Source organism: Abramis brama (genome assembly GCF_963993115.1).
Source record: "Abramis brama genome assembly, chromosome: 14".
Classification (NCBI taxonomy): Eukaryota; Metazoa; Chordata; class Actinopteri; order Cypriniformes; family Leuciscidae; genus Abramis; species Abramis brama.
In genome coordinates, this window is record NC_139976.1 from 37,764,154 (window position 1) to 37,789,733 (window position 25,580).

The 25,580-nt window shown below is 36.9% G+C and overlaps 1 protein-coding gene across 5 annotated transcripts in view; it reads left to right on the plus strand.

The window, feature by feature from the left end:
* Positions 1 to 24,347, plus strand: part of spag9b (sperm associated antigen 9b) — a 96,408-nt gene extending 72,061 nt beyond the window's left edge. For 2 of the 5 annotated variants that reach the window (XM_084134605.1, XM_084134602.1), the window contains 16 exons: positions 1,144 to 1,320; positions 3,701 to 3,830; positions 4,330 to 4,422; positions 4,510 to 4,686; positions 5,836 to 6,007; positions 6,865 to 7,062; positions 11,043 to 11,229; positions 14,372 to 14,494; positions 15,491 to 15,571; positions 15,659 to 15,726; positions 17,788 to 17,936; positions 19,146 to 19,317; positions 20,331 to 20,444; positions 21,142 to 21,318; positions 21,874 to 21,996; positions 23,287 to 24,347. In XM_084134605.1, the coding sequence (XP_083990731.1) occupies positions 1,144 to 1,320; positions 3,701 to 3,830; positions 4,330 to 4,422; positions 4,510 to 4,686; positions 5,836 to 6,007; positions 6,865 to 7,062; positions 11,043 to 11,229; positions 14,372 to 14,494; positions 15,491 to 15,571; positions 15,659 to 15,726; positions 17,788 to 17,936; positions 19,146 to 19,317; positions 20,331 to 20,444; positions 21,142 to 21,318; positions 21,874 to 21,996; positions 23,287 to 23,402 (2,257 nt within the window). In that variant the 3' untranslated portion in view covers positions 23,403 to 24,347. The remainder of the gene's footprint in view (positions 1 to 1,143; positions 1,321 to 3,700; positions 3,831 to 4,329; positions 4,423 to 4,509; positions 4,687 to 5,835; positions 6,008 to 6,864; positions 7,063 to 11,042; positions 11,230 to 14,371; positions 14,495 to 15,490; positions 15,572 to 15,658; positions 15,727 to 17,787; positions 17,937 to 19,145; positions 19,318 to 20,330; positions 20,445 to 21,141; positions 21,319 to 21,873; positions 21,997 to 23,286) is intronic. The other 3 variants (XM_084134606.1, XM_084134603.1, XM_084134604.1) reach the window with 2 other exon arrangements.
* Positions 24,348 to 25,580: the final 1,233 nt, after the last annotated feature.

The following is a 25,580-nucleotide window of genomic DNA, read 5'->3' on the forward strand; positions in this document are numbered from 1 at the left end:
CGGGTTGAAGGTCCAAATGTGAGTTTCAGTGCAGCTTCAAAGTCTCGACACGATCCAGCCGAGGAATAAGAGTCTCATCTAGACAAACCAGCGGACATTTATAACAAAAAAGAAACATTTATATACTTTTTAACCACTAGTGCTCATCTTGCACTGGCTATGACACATTACGTGTCAATCAAAAAATCATGATTCTTAGTTTATCCAGAATCGTGCAGCTCTATTTGGAATAAAGAGACCAGTTGATTCCTAAAAGCCTTTAGAATTAAGATTATTTAATTGCACAAAAACAGAGCGGGGGAGCATGACCAAAATATCACTAACATTTTTAATACGTTTTTAAAAATTAGAGAGAAAAAAATCTGGAATTTCATATTTTCGGAAATAACTATATACGCGCTACTGATCAAAAGATTGTGGTCCGTAAGATTTTTAAAAAGGTTTTTGATAGATGTTTCTTTTGCTCACCAAGGCTGCATCTATTTGATCAAAAATACAGTAAAAACAGTGAAATATTATTAGAATTTAAAATAACTGTTTTCTATGTGAATATACAGTAAAGTGTAATTTATTCCTGTGATCAAAGCTGAATTTTCAGCATCATTACTCCAGTCTTCAGTGTCACATGATCCTTCAGAAATCACTCTAATATGAGGATTTGATGCTCAGGAAACATTTATGATTATTATCAGTGTTGAAAACAGTTGTGCCGCTTCATATTTCAGTGGAAACAAATATTTTCTTGATTAATAAAGTGAGAGTTCATAACAGCATATATTTGGAGAAAAAAAAAATTCACATTATAAATCTTTAATGTCACTTTTGATCAATTTCACGCATCCTTGCTGAATAAAAGAATTTAAAAAAAGAAAAATCTTACTGACCCCAATCTTTTGAACTTTAGTGTATTTCATATATATATATTAGAGAAGGTGTGTTTGCATTGTCAGTTGTTCAGCATGTGGTGTCTGCACGCTGTGATCATGGTTGGACCGGGTCGGTTGAGTTTGGCAGAGCTTGGCATATATTTGGGACGTGACCCCAGAAACCCATAACGGTTAACCTTTGACCTCTAACCCCTGCTGCCGCTTGTGTCCGCATATGAGTCTGTGTGTCGTCTCTCTCCTCTCCCTCGTCCTCCAGTTTCAGCAGACTCTTCAGCTCCTCGTCCGGCACCACAGCGAAGAAACCCGACGCTCCGGTGAACCTGAAGTACAACGCTCCCACCGCACACGTCGTCCCGTCGGTGAAGAAGAGGAGCAGCACCATCGCTCAGCTCCCCAGCGACAAATCCAAAGCCTTCGACTTCCTCAACGAGGAGTGAGTGACGTCCTTACACACTTCACACGCATGCGTGTCATGGCGTCTCAGCCTGGCTCCAGAATTAACACATTAGCAAGGCCCAAATCTGTTCTTTTGCACACAAGCAGCTCATCATCCGAAATCTGTGCAAGTGCTGTGAGTTTGAGTGGCTTATAACATGCATCTGGCCAAATTTGCAATAAGAATCGATTATAAATCTGTTCTCAGTAAAAGAGAAGGTCTCCCTAGTGGTTTCCGCCCAAAATATGAGCTCTGTAGAGCTCTGTAGCTCTGTGTAACTTTTGAAAGCAAAGAAATGAAGATACATAAATATTAGTTTTGAAGTATAATAGTATTGTATTTCTTTCTTTATTGGTTTAAGTTTTTATTATTTAAATTATTTTTTTAAAAGTAATAATAATAATGTTAATAATTAGGGATGTCCCGATCCGATCACGTGATCGGAAATCGGGCCCGATCGCGTGTTTTCAGACTCGATCGGAATCGGACGTTACCTCCCGATCAGGACTCGGATATATATGTATTTATATTCTCATTATTTTTTAACACCTCTATTATGCGGTGACACAGAGTTACGGCGGTTTCACACTGCACGCGTTATTAGAGTGTAAGCAGCGCAGGAGCAGGACACGCGCGTTTTGCTTTCATACTGGCAGCGTTTGTCACGCGCGGCTGAACCGTGGGTTGTGTACAGACAGAGTCTATAATGGATAAGTTGGCATTGCTTTTTTTCATTTTCAAATACATTTAAGAGAAAAGACTTGTCAAGAAGCTTATTTTATTAATAATTTCATTTATATAACTTTTGGTTCATCTTTGTTTTTATTGTTATGGCAACAAGTTTGTTTTTGGACATTTGTTTTCTTTTTAAATTGCTGTTGGTCATTTGATTGACTGTTTAAAACACAATAGATATCATCAATGCACTTTTTGGATAAAACTGCGGTGTATTTTGGCCATGATCAATGTATTGTCACTTTAATTCAGCAAAAGCGGCGCAGCAAAAATAGACTCGGAGCCGAAACGATCACGGCACTCCTGCTCTGCTACGCACTGCCGCGCCGCCTCTGCGCGCGGTGTGAATGCTCTAAAGCCTGGTTTAATCTGTTAACATGGGCGGCGAAAAAAATACGCGCTGCACGCTCTGCTAACAGTGCAGTGTGAAACCGGCGTAAGAGTTAGGAGTGCAGTTCCTAAAAGCACATTACTGGCTTTGCAAACACTGTGGCACTTTTATTTTTTATTTGTTTACATGCCTACCGGATATTTTAAGTTGAGGTGCTATTTGTTTATATATTAGACTTTTTTTAATATTTACTGTTGCACTAAAGTCCAAAAGTGAAGAATTTATTTATTACTTGATTGTTCAAGCTACCTCACAGAAGTGCTCTGTTTGTTAACAGAGTTGTTGAATGTTAAAATAAGGTGAATTAAATAAAAAATAAGGAACATCCTGGATCTGTTTTTTTCGCTCTTCTTTATTCTTTTTTTTTTTTTTTTGCATTATAGAAGTATCGGATCGGGACTCGGTACCGGCAGATACTTAAAATCAAATGACTCGGACTCGGACTCGAGGGCAAAAAAACCTGATCGGGACATCCCTATTAATAATAATAATTATTTTTTACAGTACAATAGTATTTTTTGCCATTGTATTTCTTTCTTGATTTGTTAATTTTTATCATTTAAATAATGATAAAATAAAATTGTTGTTTTCCATAATAATAATAATTATTATTAATAATAATAATAATAATACATGCTAATAATACCTGTTTTTATTTTAAAGTACAATAGTATTATATTTTTTTTTATTGATTTAAGTTTCTATTTAAATAATAAATTTAGCACTATTCATTTTAATATTAATAATAATGTTAATAATAATGCAGAATTCTTTTTTTTATGTTATGGCACAATAGTATTATTGCCATTGTATTTCTTTCTTGATTTGTTCAATGTTTAGAATTAAAATAATATTAAAATGAAAATATTAAAATATTTATATATATATATATATATATATATATATATTAATAATAATAATACTTGCCATTGTATTTCTTCCTTGATTTATTTTTTTATAATTTTAATAGATAAAACAAAAATATTGTTTTCAATAATAATAATAATTATTATTATTATTATGATTAATAAATGCTATTCATATTTTTACAGTACAATAGTATTATATTTCTTTATTGATTTAATTTTAGAATTTAAATAATAATAAAAGAAAAATTATTTTAGTAATAATGAAACGTTTTTTTATTTTACAGTACAATTGTATTAATGTGGAATAGTCATATGGAATGTTTTTTTTGTGGTCCTGGTGTGTTAAGTTTGTCTCTCCGTGTGTGTGTGTGTGTGTGTGTAGGGCTGAGGTGGAGAGTGTGGTGTCTCGTCGAGAGCAGAAGAGAGCTCAGTACAGGCAGGTGAAGGATCACGTGCAGAAAGAGGACGGCAGGTTACAGGCATGCGGATGGAGTTTACCTCCCAAATACAAGGTATCATCTCAAACACACACTGTCTGTGTAACACTGCGCGCTCAGTCTCAGCAGCCACGCGCGTGTACATTACAGATGTGCGCAAAACTTTTGCCATATTTTCTAAAACTATTGCAAAAGGATTTCCATTGGGCGAATTTTCAATTTGAAGGGAAATGGAAACGCAAATACTGAGATAATATTCTAGTTAATTTTCTTGTGCTTTTTCTCTATATAGTTTTTATTCATTTAATTCAGTTTTAGTTATTTTAGTGCATTAAGTTGGCTAATAGCTGAGAGTTTACTTTTTTTATATTGTATTTCAGTTTGCATTTATTTTACTTCAAGTTTTTTTTTTTTTTTTTATGGTTTTAGTTCACTATAATAGCCCTGCTGTGTATCAGACATAAACTTCTATCATGCATATTGTGAGAAAGCAAGAATCCCAATAAAAAGTTGCCTATAAATATAAAAAAAAAGTTTATATTTTTGTTAAAGCCGCCATATTGTGTTTTTAAAGGTTGCTAATGGTGGACAAGCGGAGAACAAGATCAAGAATCTGCCGGTTCCCGTGTACCTGCGACCTTTAGACGAGAAAGATGCTTCCATGAAGGTGAGCCTGTTCCCCTTCTGATTCCTGTTCTCCGGTGACTCTCGTGGTTTGACCGTGTCGACCGTGTGTGTGTGTGTGTGTGTGTAGCTGTGGTGCGCTGCAGGAGTGAACCTGTCAGGTGGTAAGACTCGTGACGGAGGCTCCATCGTGGGAGCGAGTGTGTTTTATAAAGACGTGTCTGGAGACGAGAGCGAATCCGTCGGCCTCAGGAGGAAGAAGAGAGGATCTCAGAGCAGCCTCGACCGACTCGAGCAGGAACTCACGGTGAGCACACACACACACACACACACACACACACACACACACATACATGCGTACACACACACACACACACACACACACACACACACACACAATCACAACACAGTCTAGAGCTGCGCAACGATTAATCGCATCCAAAATAAAAGTTTGTGTTTACATAATATATGTGTGTGCTGTGTATAATTATTTTGCATATATAAACACACACATGCATGTATATATTTAAGAAATATTTTGTCATTTATATATAAAATATTTATATATAATATAAATTATCTATAAATATATATATATATATATATACAGTATATACATGCAAATATTTCTTAAATATATACATGCATGTGTGTATTTATATATGCAAAATAATTATACACAGCACACACATATATTATGTAAACACAAACTTTTATTTTGGATGCGATTAATCGTTGCGCAGCCAAAATACAGTCAAACCAAAAATTATTCAGACACTAGATATAATTTTTAATATTTGTTTACTAGTGTGTGCAGGACACTATAGTTCATTTATGTAAGTGAGGAGAGCAAAATAAAGTGACATATTGTACCTTCATACAGTGTAAAATTAATAAAAAATTTGGACCAAAAATGATTTTGACCTGATCATGTTTTGCTGAAGTGTTTTTTTCTTTAATTGCTAATGCTCCAGTTCTTCTCTATATCAGTGTCAGTGTTTCTGAACTCCTGAAACGCCTCCACTGTAGTCTTGAGTTTCTTCCAGGAACGAACACGTCACAATATTCCTCATTATAATAATTCATACGCAGAATAAAGGGGCGGGGCCTGGTTGAGTTAGTAGTGTGTTAAACTGGCGGTTATGGAAAGGGGTGGGGCATACATTTAACACACTCAAAGCGCTCGACCAATCACAGCACACTGATCCAGTCGACCAATCAGAGCACAGAGTGCTTTTCAGAAGGAGGGGCTTCATAGAGACAGGAAGTAAACAGAGCGTTACTGACAGACTGGGAAGAGAGGAGCCGCAACAATGGAGAATATGAGGAGAATAATCAACATTCAAGCAGGAAAACCTGTTCTAGTAGAGACCAAGACTTTTGTAAAAGGGTCGTCTTTAAGGTTGTGGTTGTGCCTGTGTTGTGTGTGTGTGTGTGTGTGTGTGTGTGTGTGCAGGAGCAGGAGAAGGAACTGAAGCATCAGGATGAGCTCTCCAGCCTGGTGTGGATCTGCACCACAACACACGCCACCTCAAAGGTCATCGTGATCGACGCAAACCAGCCGGGAAACGTCCTGGAGAGCTTCTTCGTCTGTAACTCTCATGTGTTGTGCATCGCCAGCGTTCCAGGTCAGAGAACGCCACTGCTTCGTTCCACTGAGACCTTGTTCAGGATCTCCACTAGGGCTGTCAAATACAAATTCGAATTTCTAATATTCGTCAAATAAAAATAAAAAATAAAAAACTGCACATTCGAATGCAAAAAACGTGCTTTTAATGGTTTAAAATGGTTTAATGGCTTAACCATGTTTGTTAGCTTATCCAGTATACAGCGCTGCCTTGTTCATTTGGGAAATGGTGAAGAAAACCCTCTCGGTTGGTGGCAAAAATCATGCAACGACATACTTTACCAAGTGTGTGTGTTTTCATCAGCTGGAAACACTGTCAACAGAAAGCGCTCGGATCGAGTGGAGCGTCTGGTGTTTCTGACGAGCAATATGTAGATGTAGAGAGTAGAGATGGAGTGTTTCTGAATGTCAGTTTGCTGTTGTGTGTTCATTACGCGTCTGTTGAAGTGTGTTTTCTCAGGTTACTGATGCACTTGCACAGTTTTATACACTTTTGTTAGGCTACCTAATTTTCCTCTTGCACATTAAGGAAATTATATTTTATTTAAGATCAATTGCTTGATCAAAAGTTAATGCACTTTAAAAAATGTATGTCATTTCATTTCAATAAAAGATGCAATGCTTGATTCGGTTTATATTTGCTTGTTGCGCTCGTTTGCGCCCTCTTGTGGACACAGGAGACAACACAGTACCGTTTCCCTCTAACATTACGTACTACCTTTAGAATTCAAATAAATAAATAAATAATATTTAAGAAAGAAATTCGCATTTAGCTTTTCAGCCATTTTGACAGCCCTAGTCTCCACAGATGCTCTTGATCTGAAGGGGTTCTGTTGTGTGTGTGTGTTTGTTTGTCAGGTGCTCGTGAGACGGATTACCCCGTCGGAGAGGACCTGAGCGCTGATGGTGAGGGTGACGGAGCGTGTAAACTCAGCTGTACAGACAGCGGTGTGTCCACGGGCTCTGACGGGGGTCTGGAGGGCCTCACGGTCGTCGACTGCTCTACGGACGCACCCGTGGCCATCCCTCAAACCGTCTGCAACAACTCGAACTCCGGTAACTCGGCCTCCATCACAAAAACACACTTTTCCGCTCTTAGCTTAGGGGTTTAAAGAAGTTGGTAATACACTACCAGTCAAAAGTTTGGGATCGGCAAGATTTTTAATGTTTTTAAAAGAAGTCTCTTCTCCTCACCATGGCTGCATTCATTTGATTAGAAATACCACAAAAAAAACAGTAATATTGTGAAATATTATTCTAATGTAAATCATCTGTTTTCTATGTGAATATTTAGTAAAGTGTAATTTATTCCTGTGATCAAAGCTGAATTTTCAGCATCATTACTCCAGTCTTCAGTGTCACATTATTCTAATATGATGATTTAATGCTCAAGAAACATTACAAAAGATTATATTTCAAATAAATAAATTTTCTATTCATTAAAGAATCCTGAAATAAATCCTCTAACTCTGGTAACGCATCCTCCATCACAAAATCACAGTACTTTTCCATTTTTCTCTTAGGGGACAATTGTTCCCTCTTATTTATTTTCTTACTGAGCAAAACTTTTCTCCATTGGCCGGACATTTTTCGCCACCTGAGCAAAAACATTCTTCATACCAGACATGTTCAGCGTACGTAAACACAAACAAAAAAATGGTTTCATCATGCAGTAACTTTTAACTTTAATGTGCCATTTCTATTTTAGTTGACCCTTGATGTCACTTAGTGGTATTAAATCGTATTTTTGAAAACAAACAAAAATTAAGAAGTCACTAAATGAAGCACAATTTAAGTTATCTGAGGGTTTTTTTTTAACAGTGCCGTTAACTGTACCAGTTTTTACCAATAAATTCAATTAAAAAATCATTTTAAAAATCTCTTTCAGGACAGTTCAATTCTTCACAATGATATAATATAGTGTGGGGAAAATTAAGCACTTACACTGACATGGTTTGCAACAACTTACGTGTTTTTGTACTGTATAGTCGATTATCGGCTACAGGCAGCCTTAAACCATCAAAATTAAATAAACATTTTTATTGCTTATCGATTTCCAATATTTTCTTTTTATGGGGTTTTCAAACTTTTTAATGGCAAGGAACCCTAAAAAAATCCCCTTGTGGGATCAGTTCTTTATTAGGTTTTATAATATAATATAAAAACTAATTGAAGTATTTAAAGTAATATAATATATCAGTTTAAATGCTTCAATTTGTTTTACCCTTATATTATTATAAAATGAAAACAAACTGAAGCATTTAAATGCATCTAATAGCTAAATATTTTCAAGAAAAGTGAATATGTGAACTCTTTTATAGTCATCTAAACATCTAAGTCGTCTTTAAAACATGACGTTTTATTTATTTGCGTTTCACTGTATTGACCCTATTTGGTCCACAAACATGACAGTGTTTTTTACCATGACTGATTTGGCATCATTCGCTTTCTATTAGGGATGCACGATGATATCGGCACAATATCGGTATCAGCCGATAAAAGCTTTAAATGACTATCATCGACCTTGCCGATAGGGTGGCGTGTTTCCTATGTGCGTGACGACTGTGAACGTAGCATGAGCCAGCAACTTAAACTTCCAACATGTGGAGGCATTTCCAGCATGAGCATCAGTGTGGTTTGAGATGTGCTGGGGACAGAGACGTGTGCTGGGTACAATGACGCAGTCATTTTTTTTCTCTTTCATGCAGGTCATGTTTTGAAAGACGATGTCCTGGACCTGTAGCTTACTAATGTAAGCTCTCCAAGCTACTATGCTCTCCACACAGAGCATAAAATATTTATTTTATTTTATTTTTCGTGTTCGCATTTATGAGGAAAAACAGTGACCGTTCTCGGTTACGGACGTGAGCGCTCTGAAAGCGGCACTAAAAGAGAATGCTTTAAAACCTTCACAGAGACCTCAAACAGAAAGCACAAAGCGTTTCTAAGTGAATTTCGTTTTGTATTAATTGTATCTTAATTTTAATCAATGTTTTATCAACCAATTGCCTGGATTTAATAAATAATAAGTAAAGCAGATAATAAATAATAGATATCACGACTCGGAGGCGCCCGCGATTGAACTGGAGTTTGTCTCATAAATGAAACGAAACTCAGCCTACTTGCCTTACAGACCTGAGAAATATATCTATTATCAACAGAACGCTTGAAATCATATTTTTAAACAGAACAATTCAAAACGAAAGAAAACTATGTAGCCTAATCCGAAATGTGCATTTCTCTCTGGCGCGTTCACTACTGCGAAGATCGCGAGTCATCGTCAACTTCATCTTTGCAGCCGACACAGAAAACACTTGTTTATTAATAAACAATTAAAATGTCTCCTTGCTATATTTTACATATTCATAATCATTACTTTTGCGGTTCTTTGTGACAGCTTTTAGTTGCTTTATTGGCAGCGCCACCCTAGGCTATGTTACATGAACGCGTCACCACTGCATCAGCACCGAAAACAGGGAAGCATTTGGTAGACCTGTTCAAGTAGAAGATGTAGCCTATATTTTTTATTTGAAAATTTATTTTTATTTATTTTACTCCTAAGGACTGAAGTTTGAAGTCTGAACTTAAAAATAAAATGTGGCACTGGCATATCATTTATTCTCCAAGTGAAATAATTTACTTATTTTTCAGGGGTGAATGTCTGTCTACATTTGTAAAATTATACATTTATGGTAGAATCAAATGTTGTTTTGTTTGTCTTGTGTATTGCCTTATCTACAACACATGAGTGTAATATGGTAAAGGTAGTACAGGAGAGAGACTTGGATTTCTCTTCAGTAAAATTAAAGTGTAAATATATCAGGGGGAAAATGTGTATATATATCGGTATCGGCATCGGACAAAATAAGTTTGAAAATATCGGCATATCGAATATCGGCCAAAATGCAATATCGTGCATCCCTACTTTCTATGAAACCTTTAAACTGCATTCACCGGTTCTAGCTCTTTAGCGACTCTAACTCTATAGTGGTTGACCAGAGCACTGCAATATTGCTCATTTAAATTACAATCAAATAGATTTACCCACACATTTCGTGTCTGTCCTCTGCGCAAAATTGTATTCTTTCCGCAGCTTAGAGGGAACATTGCTTAGGGGGATAAAGAAGCTGGTAATACCATTGAAGTGATATACTGTTAGCGAACATCCCAACGCCATTTAGACGAACTTGTAAATATGTGTTGTGCACTTTCCTCTCAATAACAAAAAAAACACAACAAAAATTAGAAAACAGCAGTTCAGAAAGCATCTGTTCATAGAGATGTGGATATGTTCCAGTCTCGTCATGCTTATTCACACAGCACTTTATGCAGTAGATCGCTTTAAAGCAGCAGCTTTACAGTTTTAAACATGAAAAATAAGTGCCACCGTTGCTTTTAATTAGAATTAAGCTTCAGTTCCTACTATAAAGTGTCTCTCCAGTGTGTTCATGTTTTTACTCGCATCTGAACTGAAGAAATGAGCCGGAGAAGATTTACACCTCAAAGAAGGCGGAGCCTCAGAGCCACGCCCACCGGTTATGTCATCACCACACTGACCAATGGTAGTACAGAGGTGTTTCCAGTCAGAACACTGCAAAGTTCACTAAAGCAAGTTGTTTCAAACTCCCAAAACGAACGTTAGTTTGACATGACACACTAGTTTGTTCATCTATTTCACTTAAAGTGAATTGGGGCCTAAAAGAAATTGCAAAAGAAATCATAAATACACACAGAGCTTGAATTTCTCACCAGTAATAAAATCCTGCCATAAACTTTTTTTCTCACCAGCCACTGTAGCTTGTGGTTTTCCAAAGCCACTCAGCATTTTCACCTGCCACAATTTTAACTGTTACCATGAAGAAAAACTGGCATATAGATATTTTTAATATTATCTCATGATTTGGCAGATGGTATATTAGGTTACTGTCACTTTAAGACCTGACGCACAGATCCAATATACTGTTACACATGTGTTTTCTTTCTCAACTGTTTAAGTTCACTTATAATATAACTGACTGTGTTTATGTGTCTCTCAGCAGAAGAGGGTTTGGGTCAGCGCAGGCCGGACGCAGTAACGTCCGCAGAAGAAGCTCTGGAGGCCACAGAGAGCAGCACTAGCACGCCTGTAGACGAGAGCCAGACCGGCATCTACACCGAACACGTGTTCACCGACCCGCTGGGAGTGCAGAACAGCAGAGACACGCCGTCCAACTACACACAGAGGTCATAAAGAGCACTTCATGTCTCTGTCTCCATCAGTGTTGGGGGAAACTCATTACAAGCCAAGTTATATTTATGGAGCACAAGTTTAAAGGGGTGGTTGATTATAATTTGACTTTTCTAACTTTAGTTAGTGTGTAATGTTGCTGTTTGAGCATAAACAACATCTGCAAAGTTACAACGCTCAAAGTTCAAAGCAAAGGGAGATATTTGCTTTTAAAGAAATCACTTTTTAAGGACTACAACAAACGGCTGGTAGAGACTACACCACATCCCTCCCGGGTTAGTGACATCACCAACCCTAAAATTTACATAAACCCCGCCCCCTGAACATGATTTATAGATTATCAAGACAGAATATGCTAATCAATGACTAGAAGTTAACTACACATAAGCAACATAAATTCATCAACTAACATTCAGAAATGTTGCTTCTACATGTTGTCACTTCTTCTTGAGTCTCTCCATCTTTGTCTGACTCCGGTTTTAACATAGAAGGCTAAAAGTTATTGACATTTTCAGGACACAAGCTCTTGAAGCTCCGCCCCCTATTTGCATTTAAAGGGACAGACACAAAAACAATGCGTTTTTTGAGCTAAAACTTCACACACACACACTCTGGGGACATCAGAGACTTATTTTACATCTTGTGAAAGGGGCATTATACCACCCCTTTAACACAACCGTAGTTGATCCAAAGTGCTTTACAAGACAATAAAATACAAAAAAAAACATCAAAATCATTCAATGTATATACATACATTCATATATAACGTAGAACACCAACTAATTTAAAATACATACACAACATCACTCGAACGCAAGAGAGTAAAAATAGGTCTTTAAACTGGATTTAAAAGCATCCAGTGATGGACAGGTCCTGATGTTTAAAGGTAAACTGTTCCAGAGCTTTGGGGCGACTCAGGGAAAGCTCGATCACCTTTTGATTTACAACGAGAACGAGGGACAAGATCTTAGTGACCTAGAGGCTGTGTATGGCCTAATAAGACCACAAATATAATCTGGGGCCGAACTGTGTAGTGTCTTGAATGCGAAATGAAGTAACTTGAGTTATGTAATCAGATTACTTTTTCAAATAAGTAACGCTAGTTACTTTTTCACATTTATTAACATTAAATTCATAAATTAATGGTTATTTTAGTTCTAGACTAAATGTGAACATGCGTTTACTCGTCTCACTTGCATGCAAACATTCAGTATTCCTCAAAATGAATAAAAACAGTAAAATGCAATCTCAGAATTTTCTCAGAACTATATTAAATTACACAAATATACTTTAATTCAACCATACTAATAAGCAAAAATTACTTAAGATTTAAAAATAAGTGTTGAACTTCCTTCTCCTGTATCCTATTGTTCTTTATTCCAGAACAGCAGCAGCTGAAAGCTTAGTTTGAGCGGCGCCCTCTACTGTACTCTACTGTACTCTACCTCTACTGTACTGTACTCTACCTCTACTGTACTGTACTCTACCTCTACTGTACTCTACCTCTACTGTACTGTACTCTACCTCTACTGTACTCTACCTCTACTGTACTCTACCTGTGCTGTACTCTTCTGTACTCTTCTGTACTCTACCTCTACTGTACTCTACCTGTACTGTACTCTACTGTACTGTACTCTACCTCTACTGTACTCTACCTCTACTCTACTGTACTCTACCTGTACTGTACTCTACCTCTACTGTACTCTACCTATACTGTACTGTACTCTACCTGTACTGTACTCTACCTCTACTGTACTGTACTCTACCTCTACTGTACTCTACCTCTACTGTACTCTACCTCTACTGTACTGTACTCTACTGTACTCTACCTCTACTGTACTCTACCTCTACTGTACTCTACCTGTACTGTACTCTACCTCTACTTTACTCTACTGTACTCTGCCTCTACTGTACTCTACCTCTACTCTACTGTACTCTACCTCTACTCTACTGTACTCTACCTCTACTGTACTCTACCTCTACTGTACCCTACCTCTACTGTACTCTACCTCTACTCTACTGTACTCTACCTCTACTGTACTCTACCTGTACTGTACTCTACCTCTACTGTACTCTACCTGTACTCTACCTCTACTGTACTCTACCTCTACTGTACTGTACTCTACTGTACTCTACCTCTACTGTACTCTACCTGTACTGTACTCTACCTCTACTTTACTCTACCTCTACTGTACTCTACCTCTGCTGTACTCTACCTCTACTGTACTCTACCGCTACTGTACTCTACCTCTACTGTACTCTACCTCTACTGTACTCTACCTCTACTTTACTCTACCTCTACTGTACTCTACCTCTACTGTACTCTACCTCTACTGTACTCTACCGCTACTGTACTCTACCTCTACTTTACTCTACCTCTACTGTACTCTACCTCTGCTGTACTCTACCTCTACTGTACTCTACCGCTACTGTACTCTACCTCTACTGTACTCTACCTGTACTGTACTCTACCTCTACTTTACTCTACCTCTACTGTACTCTACCTCTACTGTACTCTACCTCTACTGTACTCTACCTCTACTGTACTCTACCGCTACTGTACTCTACCGCTACTGTACTCTACCGCTACTGTACTCTACCTGTAATGTACTCTACCTCTACTGTACTCTACCTGTACTGTACTCTACCTCTACTTTACTCTACTGTACTCTGCCTCTACTGTACTCTACTGTACATTACTGTACTCTACCTCTACTGTACTCTACCTCTACTATACCCTACTGTACTCTACATCTATTGTATTCTACCTCTACTGTACTCTACCTCTACTGTACAGGAGTAAATATGCATTGCATTTCCTTCAGCCTGAGGCTTGTACATTTCACTTTTGGTGTGAAAGGGCCTTAACATTAGCCAAAAATATATATTTTTTTGTTGTTATTAAAAAACAAACGTAACAATGAGAGTAACGCATAAGAGTAATGCAACGCATAAGAGTAATGCAACGCATTACTTTTCATAATCAGTAACTAAGTAACGCAATTAGTTACTTTTTGGGGGAGTAACGCAATATTGTAATGCATTACATTTAAAAGTAACTTTCCCGAACACTGGTCTCTATCAGATATTACTGAGGTGTGTTGGGATGTCTGTGAGTGTAACGCTCTGGTTCTGTAGGGAGTGTGACCTGGTGAAGGATGGCGTCAGCTCAATGCCTGAGGAACAGGATCTCATGAGAGAAGAAGCCAGTAAGATGAGCAGCGTTCTGCCTACGATGTGGCTCGGCGCTCAGAACGGCTGGTGAGTCCCACAAACCCTCACTCGATAGGGCTTCTCACACTCGAAGTAGTCAAGTTTGTGTCAACAGCCAAACAGTGTATACCAATAGTTTAGACTGTCTTTGGTTCACTGCGGTTTTAAGGAGAAAATACTCTTATGACTCTTAAATACTCTTAGTCGACTTATGAATTTACACATGGTTTGTCTTAAAGCAGATTAAAAACACCACATAGACACATAAACAACATTAAAAGCTGGATTTTACATTATTAATGTAAAATAACTTCTTTCTTTTTTTTAACTAGGCAAAACAAAATACAGATATATATATATATAGTTTTGTTTTTGCATGTTTTTTTTATCTGTATTTTGTATTTTTATATATATACACACATACATATACACACACGCACACACACACATTGTGCATCTCCACATCCAGAATATGTGTTAGTGCAAAGCAATGAAAGTATGTTATTGGTAAAATAACATTCTATTGTTATTTTTTAAATGCTCAATAATTTTTCTAAAGTAAAATATTGCAATATTAGTAATGTCTTTTTTTTATTTTTTATTTTTATTTAGTACTACTACTAATAGTATTATTATTATTTTATTGCCATATTAATATACAAGCTCAACTTTTTTGCCATATTATGTACAGCCATAAAAACAAGAAAAGCAAATCACAATCGTGGTTTATACCAGAAAATCCAAAACAAATTCCTGCAGTTGTTTAGCCCTATTTAAGGGTCCCTAAAAATATTCATATGAATGGTAGATAAATATGCTATATGGTAGATACATTACTCATAATTCCTGCCTAAAATATTTAATCGGTTAGTTATGGCTCTTATGCAAATAAAACATACTCTCAAGCTCAGTTAAAAAAATCGTTCTGAATGATTCCTCAGTGATTTTTAAATGCCCTTATCCAGTAATAGCAATCAGCTGGGAAGGTCATGGAAGGTCATTGAGCGAGAGCAGAGATGTATTGAGTGTTTTCTGCTGTTTCAGCGTGTACGTTCACTCATCTGTAGCGCAGTGGAGGAAGTGCCTTCACTCCATCAAGCTGAAGGATTCGGTCCTGGGGATTGTGTAAGGAAACCGTCATCCTCTGGATTCTTTTACATGGTTATAAACTCTAGATGCATTATTATTTCTGTCTGGTTTCCCTCTGTGAAGTCACGTGAAAGGACGTGTTCTGGTGGCCTTGGCTGATGGCACGCTTGCAATCTTCCACAGAGGTGCTGGTAAGACTACTTTTTTAACATAAAACTAATGCAGATTTGAATTAGCATCAGTAAAACATGATAACATTTGCTTTCACTCATAGTACATGTACAGTAGTGGCCAAAAGTGATGATGTCCGGAGGAGGTGACCCTAAAAGTTTGATAAAACATCAAAATATGAGGAAGAAAAAATCTAAATATAACAGAAGAACAAAATTATTTGTGTGTTGTTCAGCACTTTGGTCAGACTTGTTTGCTCTTTTTAAATGTGCTATATAAATAAATACAAACTTGAACTTGAAACTTAATTAATAAAATGCATCTTTTGGCATCTTACTATGCAATAAAATGCATAGAAAAGCAGAAAGATCACAGGAAAAAACACACACTTGACTACAACATAATCAGTTATTAATAGGGGTGCGGGGAAAAATAGATTCATATATGAATCACGATTCAATCTTCTACCGATTCACATCGATTCACAAATTTCAAAAAACGATTTTCTAAAGTGTTACACTTCTTTAACTTCGCAGGACTGCTTAAAGTTACTTACAGTTATTGACGTTAATCACAATAAGCCGCGAACAAGGACTCGCACAGATGAAGTGTCCTATTGTTTGTAATTAGCTTCTTTGTTCCTATTTTAATATCAAAAATAAAATAAAATTGCCTTGCTTTATTACAGAAGACTGTGTATAATGATTGCAGTCAGCTTAAAGGGCTTTTATTTTATAATACTGGGTTGAGTAAATCGGAAGAAAAATTTAATTTAAATTTTCACATTTAAGGCGAGACACTACAGGTGAATAGGGTAAAATTTTTAACTAGCAGATATCACCATGAAACTTTCCCAGTTGATTACCTACATTAAGATGAGAAAAAAATGTATTACAAGTGTTCTGTAATTTAATGTTTAAATATGCAAATTAGGCAATATCTAATTAAATATGCGCTAATTTGAGTATTGGATAAAGCCAGTTTAAAATTATTTTTTCATTGTGTTCACATATTAGATGGGAAATAAATTACAGAGGGATTTATGGATATCTACTTTTATCCTGTAAATCAGAATATACTGTCAATAGCCTTAAAAAAAAGATTTTCGCCATGTTTTTTGGAATAAAATGTTATATAAATCAGGCTAGGAATAATATATTTACAAATCCCTCTGTAAATGTCTTCATAATATAACTAGGTACAAGACTGGAAAGTTTGGTGTATATATCGGTGCTACTGAAGTGGAGATTTCAGACTTGGAGTATGAGAGAAAGGTCATTTTGAGTAAACAGGCTTTAAAGATTTATATCAGCCAATGAGATTGCGCATTCAGCCCTTTTACTTTCACGATTGGTTGCTGATAAAAAGGAAATGACCATATTTGGATCCGACAGCATTGTACAGGAGAGAGAGCTTTCCAGCGGTGTGTGTGATGACATGGAGCAGACAGAGATCGCGGAGCAGCATGTTGATTAAGAACGCCAACTTTTGTTGAATTTATGAGAAATCTACAGACGCAAACAGACAAAATGTAGTAAAATAAAGACCTAAATGTGTATTTCAGACTTTTTTTCACCACAAGTCTGAAAGTTGACATGTTATTGAAGACAAATATCCAAAAATCTCAAAATTGACCAGTAAAAAAAAAAAAAAATGTTTTTGCCTGCCGTGTCTCGCCTTAATTCAGTAGGATTTTGTTTCTTCTTCTAGACCTGTTAAACTGTCTACCGCAGTCAAATAAGAAAAGTAACACAAAACAGTAAACTACACACTCAAATCTATGCACATATCGAATCGAAATTTGATTCAAAATCGAGAATCGATTTGACCTCAAGAATTTATTTGAATCGAATTGTGAGGTACCAAAAGATTCCCACCCCTAGTTATTAATATTTATTTGCTCCCTCTTGTTTTTGCACGCGTTTACAATTTCTGGCCAAAAATGATGTTGCACAATTTGACGCGTTTCATTGCGTTATCACAAATAAAGCAACTGATTCCATGCACGACTTCTAAATCTTTAATAATCTTTAGAAATATTTAAAGAAATGCTCTTTTAATGATGGACATTTGTGTCCCAGATGGCCAGTGGGATCTGACCAACTATCACCTGTTGGACCTGGGCCGTCCGCATCACTCGATCCGCTGTATGACCGTAGTGCATGACAAGGTCTGGTGTGGATACAGGAACAAGATCTTTGTGGTTCAGCCTAAAGCCATGAAGATTGAGGTATGACTTTCCTATGGCATCTCTGGCACTGAACGCTTCTCTGAGGATTCTGAAAGAAATGAATACTAGTATTCAGCAAGAATGCATTAAACTTATCAAAAGAATCATCAGCACAACTGTTTTCAACACTGATAATAATCATAAATGTTTCTTGAGCATCAAATCATCATATTAGAGTGATTTCTGAAGGATCATGTGACACTGAAGACTGGAGTAATGATGCTGAAAATTCAGCTTTGATCACAGGAATAAATTACACTTTACTGTATATTCACATAGAAAACAGCTGATTTACATTATAATAATATTTATCTGTATTTTTGATTAAATAAATGCAGCTTCGGTGAGCAGAAGAGACTTTTTTAAAAAACATAAAAAAATCTTACCGACCCCAAACTTTTATTATTATTATTATTAAAGCATGTTTTTTTAAACACTATATTATTATGTTTCAAAATGAAAATGTTTAATGGCTTCATGTTTTTCATGTTTGTGGCTTACGATTCAAAACGCAAATTATAAAACGTTTCCAACTGGATGAGCTACATGTGAAGCCTGGGTAAAACGTCAATTAGGTGTCGAATTCATATCTATTAATCCAGTTCAAGTCGGCATGAAATGTAAGTTGCGCTGGTCTTTTCTCCTCTATTGTCTCGTATATCCGAGTGAAACGCTTCTGGAACAAGAACAAATGTGGGCGGGGCTTGATTGTGTCTGTGGGGAATTGATTGGATGGTTGTGGTTTGCTATTGGCTGATCTCATGTGAGTGACAGGTTATAGCTCCGCCCACATCATCAGAGAAGAGAAGAGATGCTGCAAGAGGAACTTGTTCTGATTCAAGATTATTAACACAATAATGATGTGCACCGATAAATAATTTATGATAAACACTCCAAAACAAAAAGAATGGTCAGTTTTGATTTCATGGTGACTTTAGTGGACTAGACTAGAGCGACTATAATGAACTATATTAATTGGAGGAAGAATTGTTTGTAATTTTTCATATTTTTTTAATTATTACTTTTGGTGGCTTTTCTCAAACTACAGTGTTTGAGGGCGGGGCAAAGAGACGCTGTTCAGCCAATCAAGACCACAGGCTGGCATTATGCTAATTAGTTACACACACTGCTGTCGTCCGAGTCCATGAAAACCCTTGCATGTGATTAAATCAGCGTAACGCAATGCCTTATTTCTTCCCTAATGAACAGAAGTCGTTCGACGCGCATCCCCGTAAGGAGAGTCAGGTGCGGCAGCTGGCCTGGGACGGGGACGGCATCTGGGTGTCTATACGCCTGGACTCGACCCTCAGACTGTTCCACGCACACACACACCAGCATCTGCAGGACGTCGACATCGAGCCCTACGTCAGCAAGATGCTGGGTGAGGCTCCATTATTAAACCATTAAAGAGAGCGTTCACACTAACATGAAAATGATCTCATCTTTACTCACACTCATGTTCTCAAGACTTCAGAACACGAATGAAGAGATTTTTAGCCCTTGTGTGACTTTATGGACATTTTTGTCTTTTTCAGTTTGGTTTTTTAATCATTTTGCCTGTTAATTCAATTAAATTCAATTCACATTTATTTGTAAAGCGCTTTTCACAAGAGTCCATATGATTCCACATTATAATTTAGCGTGATCTGTTAATGCCAGCTGCATAAGATTTGGCACAGGTGTGTATTTTTATTGGAATTTTTACTATTTCACCCCCATTTACTTAAATAAAAATTTTTTTTGCACTAGTAACACAAAATAGTTCCTCTCAGGATCTTGAAAATTTCCCCATTGAAACCCATTAAAACTGCTATTTTTAATCCCAGGGCCATTTAACTATAAAATGATGTAATCTTTGTTAATAGGCTTTTCATTCTTTTGGCAAGGCTTCAAAATAAAAATGTTGAGAGAAAAACTCAAATCCAACCATTGTGTGATTAGTGGAGTTTTACTGGCATCTAATGGGGAAAACTGTTACAGCGCCCAAACACAATCTCACTGAAAGCTCATTTTTTAAGATATGAACCTCAAATTTGAAACGCAACTTGTTTAGATTTTTTTTTTTTTTTTTTAAGCAGTTTTAGAGTTCAACATGTTTCATAAAATCTATATTTTTATATAAAATCATGTTCATAAATAATTTTCATGAACCTAAACCTCCATAACTCTATTTTTGGTTTCGCTTTTTAAACTTTTTTTTACTTCAACAATAATCTGCCTAGTGTCTTTAAAATGAGACCAAACTTAAGTCTGTGCTCTCAAGCTTCACAATTTTTTTTTGTCACATTTGTCCAATGATTTTTGTACATTTTCGTCCAATGATGAGAGAATTTTCATTTTTGGGTGAACTATCTATTCATGCTGTTGAAATGACTGATGTTACATGTGTCACAGGCACCGGGAAACTGGGCTTCTCTTTCGTGAGAATCACGGCGCTGACGGTTTCATGCAATCGCCTGTGGGTCGGTACCGGAAACGGCGTCATCATCTCCATCCCTCTATCCGAGAGTGAGTGCGTCAGCTAATCGTGTCATCCACTGTAATGTACAGTCACACCAAAGTTTATTCACACACCTTCAACATTTCTCACATTATCACAGTTTATTCGCTATAGTTTAGAAAATGGTAATAAAATATGAGCAGAACTCAGCTGATATTTGACTGGTTTTGTCCGTCCTTCTGTTAGACTGTCTCACACATGAATTATGTTGAATATCTGTCAGCTGTTAAATTTAACTACACAATTAGATAATACCAGTTTAGCTCAACCAATCACCAAGCAATGCTTCATTTTGTTCAGTCTGTGTGTAAAAAGAGCATTAGCAATTAAAGAAAACACACTGAAGCAAAACATGATCAGCTCAAAGTGTCCGAATCATTTTTGGTCCCAAATTTTAATGGTAGTCACTGCATGAAGAATTGTTGGTTATAATATGTCACTTTATTCTGCTCTCCTCACTTACATAAATTAACTATAGTGTCCTGCACACACTAGTGAAAAAATATAAAAAATTATATCCGGTGTCTGAATAATTTTTGGTTTGACTGTAACAGTCTGCTAATACTCTAATGAGAGTTAGTTGTGTTATAGTTAATAGAATGTCTAAAGTGGACCATTGAAATAAAGTGCAACCTCAGGTTCAACCTCAACCTCAAACTCAGAACGTTTGACATTTTAACAAGTGTTTTTTTATTCCTACAACAGGAAGTAAAGAGACATCAGCATCGTCGAATCGTCCAGGCGGTGCGATCCGAGTCTACGGAGACGAGAGCAGCGATAAAGTCACGGCGGGCACGTTTGTGCCCTTCTGCTCGATGGCACACGCACAGCTGTGTTTCCACGGGCACAGAGACGCCGTCAAGTTCTTCACCGCAGTGCCAGGTACAGTAATTCACCAAACAACAGCCAAAGGTGGTCAATTTAACGGTTACACTTTACAGTGAGGTTCATTAGTTAAAGGTGCAGTGTGTAAGTTTAAGCGGCATCTAGTGGTGAGGCTGTGAATTGCACCCAACAGAAGTTACGGTGGCCGACAGGAAGTGATGTCGTCGTCTGAGACAGCAGAGAGTAGCCAGTTAAAGCAATAATCTCATAGTGTTATATATTAAATAGTCTCTGTAAAAGCGTCTAAATGCCACTTCAGATGCAGCTTCTGTGCCGAAGATGGATTTTGCTGATACTGATTTCATCTGATCGGTAACGGCACTATAGTGTAATTTAACGGATTACATCTTAGAATATGACATTAAAAAAGATGAAGCATACATTTAATAAAGTTAGAAAACAAATTGAGACAGAACTGAAAGAAAACAAAGTAGTTTTACTATCTCAAATCTAAATTTGATTCAAAATCAAGAATCATGACTCCTAGAATCGAGTCACGTGACTCCAGTCGATGGCCGCCTCTAGTAAAGTGATGTTTTGGCTGTTTTGCAGGTCAGGTGGTTTCGTCGACAGGCTCGGGTGTCGAGGCGAACGCTGACGAGTCTCCCACGCCGGATCTGATCAGATCTGTGCTGGTCATGAGCGGAGGAGAGGGATACATCGACTTCAGGATGGGTGAGGCGCATTACTGATGATCACACAAGATTCACCGTTCCATTTCCATTCACAAGCTTGTGATTTGATTCAGCTCTGATTCGGAAATATATACAGGGTTTGAAATGAACTTTTTCACTCACCAGTCAATTTGGCTTCTTATTTTTTTAAGTTACCGGCCATTCAGAACTTCTACTAGCAAAAAAATAAAAGAAATTAACCAGATTAACTACGTCACAGCTTATGTATATGTACATGTATATGTATGTAACATGACATTATTATTCTCAAGTTTTATTGACGGTTTATTTGCTGCTGTAACTAGTAGTAAAGAGGAAAAGATGATCGGTTCATCTGAGGCGTTACAGCTACAACTAGGCGTTATCATTTATTGACTAAATTTCGTAATAAAATAATGTGAAAACACAAAGATTATTGAATGACAGGCACTACAAACCATGTTCATTCATCAACTGAAAACAGCACTAAGAAGATCCCAAGAAGCTCATTGTAGTCCCTACCAGCCGTTTGTACTTAAAACCGTCCCAGTCCTTAAAAAGAGATTTGAAATCATAATCAACCACCCCTTTTTTTGGTATTTAAAAGATTCACATATTCTGTTCATATTCACATATAGTGTTCTATTCACTAGAATAAAGGGGTGGTTGATTATGATTTGATTTTTCTAACTTTAGTTAGTGTGTAATGTTGCTGTTTGAGCATAAACAACATCTGCAAAGTTACAACGCTCAAAGTTCAAAGCAAAGGGAGATATTTGCTTTTAAAGAAATCGCTTTTTAAGGACTACAACAAACGGCTGGTAGAGACTACACCACATTCCTCCCGGGTTAGTGACATCACCAACCCTAGAATTTACATAAACCCCGCCCCCTGAACACGATTTATAGATTATCAAGACAGAATATGCTAATCAATGACTAGAAGATAACTACATGTGCATGTGTGTGTGAGGTAATCGAACAAGCTCTTGAAGCTCCGCCCTCTGTGCCGGGAGCAGCAGCTCATTTGCATATAAAGGGACAGACAAAAACATTTTTGCTCGCCCTCAAAAAGTGACAATTTTAACATGCTGTAAAAAAATTATGTGGGGTATTTTGAGCTAAAACTTCACACACACACTCTGGGGACAGCGGAAACTTATACATCTTGTGGAAAGGGAATTATACCACCCCTTTAAGAATCAACATCAGAGAAACTTATATTTTCAACCCCAGGCCTACTGATGATATTCCTGGGAATGAAAGCCTGATAACTCACACTTTTCCTCTCTCCGTGTTTTTCAAATCGTAGGGGATGAAGGAGACACAGAAAATCTGGATGAACCCACACTGAAACTACAGCCCTTTCTGGCCAAAGCTGAGCGCAGTCACCTGATCGTCTGGCAGGTCATGGCCAATGAGGAATGACGTCACCTTGATCATGTGACCGGTCATGGCCAATGAGGAGTGAACCTTTCTCACTCAGTTCTGCTTTATTTAAGATGTTTTAAGCATTGGCTTATAGTATTTCTCTCATGCAAATCATGATAATCGGCGATTCTGTGTGTTTTCTGGGGCGAAAGCACAACAGACCACAATGCACTGCATCTTGAGGTTTCGTGTTGGGTGTAAACGGTTTTGTTTGTGGGAAGAAAAGGCTTCACAGATTGAAAGCACTATGAGCGCTAAAGCAATATCCTCATATGAATGTCACCAAAGGACACAGAAAAGTTGATTTTATAGCTCATTAATGGACAAATAAGCATCTAAAGGAGATCATGTCAGAAACTTTACGTTGTGCTCGTCCGCCGTCTTTTTTAACACTAGAGCAGTTTTTGCAGGAAAGCGATGTGTAGATAAACGAGCAGAGACAAAGGCATATTTTTATGAGACTTTTGTACGCGTCTTTTAGGCTGTAATGTGCTGACGCTGCGCTGCCGTTCTGCTGGGTTTGCAGTCGCTCGTCCTCGCGAGATAGCCATCGCAGTATTTATTTCTACGAACAAGCATTTGCAGTTCAGAATGTAACTCTGTACATTGAATATAAATATATAAAAATACAAATATGTATATGAAACGTAGACTGCTTGATTTTATTCTTTTTTTTACACGATTGATGATGTAAATCAGGCGGATTGATCGAGTGTGGATGGATCAATCTTTACCGGCTACAGAAATGTACCTTCAATGATCTATGCACTATTTTTTTAAGGACTGCAGGGGTGCACGAGTGTGTGTGTGTGTGTGTGAGTGTGTTTGTGCAACAGGTAGAGTGAACCGTCCCATGATGACATCAGCGTTACCCAGTGTCCCTTTAATACGTCCATCCTTCTCATCTTAGCCTTAATCTATTAAACTGACATTTTTTGGGAACTTGCTGTGTTTTACTGTTATTATTATTATTATTATTATTATTATTATTATGTGCAATTTACAGGATGATTTATAGATGCACATAAAATGTAGATCAAGATTGTCCTTTACTGAGAAGAAACCATAAAGAAATTCATAAATAAAGGAAAGAAAACATCAAGTAAATCATTACATTAAATTGTTGTTCATTGTTCATCTAATGGCCCATAATTCACTGCACAACATGCACACAAATATAAAAACAATTTTTTTGTCTTACCAACTTACTGTCTGGATTTCATTGCATTAGAAAAGAAAAATAAGTCTAGCGTTCTTGGCTCAATTTTAAAGAGCCATTTGTGCTAGAAAGGTTCTTTGTAAAGGTTCGTTCATAGAATTAATGTTTGTAATTTCGGCTTTTGGAAACAGCCAGTCTAGTTTTGGATAATTTGGTTGAGTGAATGACGTAACCCGCAGAAAGACTCAAACATGGCTCAGAGAAGTGAATGCCTGTTGGTTTGATCTTTCGTTATACGATGCGATGAATATGCAGACATTCGCCGATTAGATTCCACGGCACATTCAAACAGTTGTTTTGTATTACAGGTTTTCTGAAATGTTGTTTAAATATGCAAATGAAGCATTATCTAATTAAATATGCACTTCTTTGTATACATTTCCAGAAGTGAAATCTGAACTGTTGACAAATTAGAGTTAAACGTTCTCTTTTAACACACTATAAATAAATAAAAATCCTGTTTTTAGGAATTAAATGTTGTCTAAATCAGGCCAATGACATTTGAACAAACCTTCAGAATATATAGATATGAATAAAACATAAGATTGGTGTGTGTGAAGATTTCTGACTCAAACTCGTCGCCTTTAAAGAGATAGCAGACGCAAATAGGCTGTGTAATAAAATACACTGTTTTTTTTTTATGATCTTTCACTAGTCTGAAAGCAAAGTATATGGAGTTAATTTTGTGCCATAATCAAACAAACAAATCCAGCATTTTGCAAACAAACTCGATCTGCTTTGCAAAGGAAAAAGCGGTCTAGTTTTTGTTTGCAAGTCTAGTTTTCCTTTGCAAAACAGATCGAGTTTGTTTGCAAAATGCTGGATTTGTTTGTTTAATTATGGCACAAAATGAACTCCATAAAAGTAGACCTCAAAACTGACCTGTGCTTGAAAAAATACATTGATTTGCCTGTAGTGTCCAAATACAGTCTACAGTAGTCAACATCTGAAGTGGA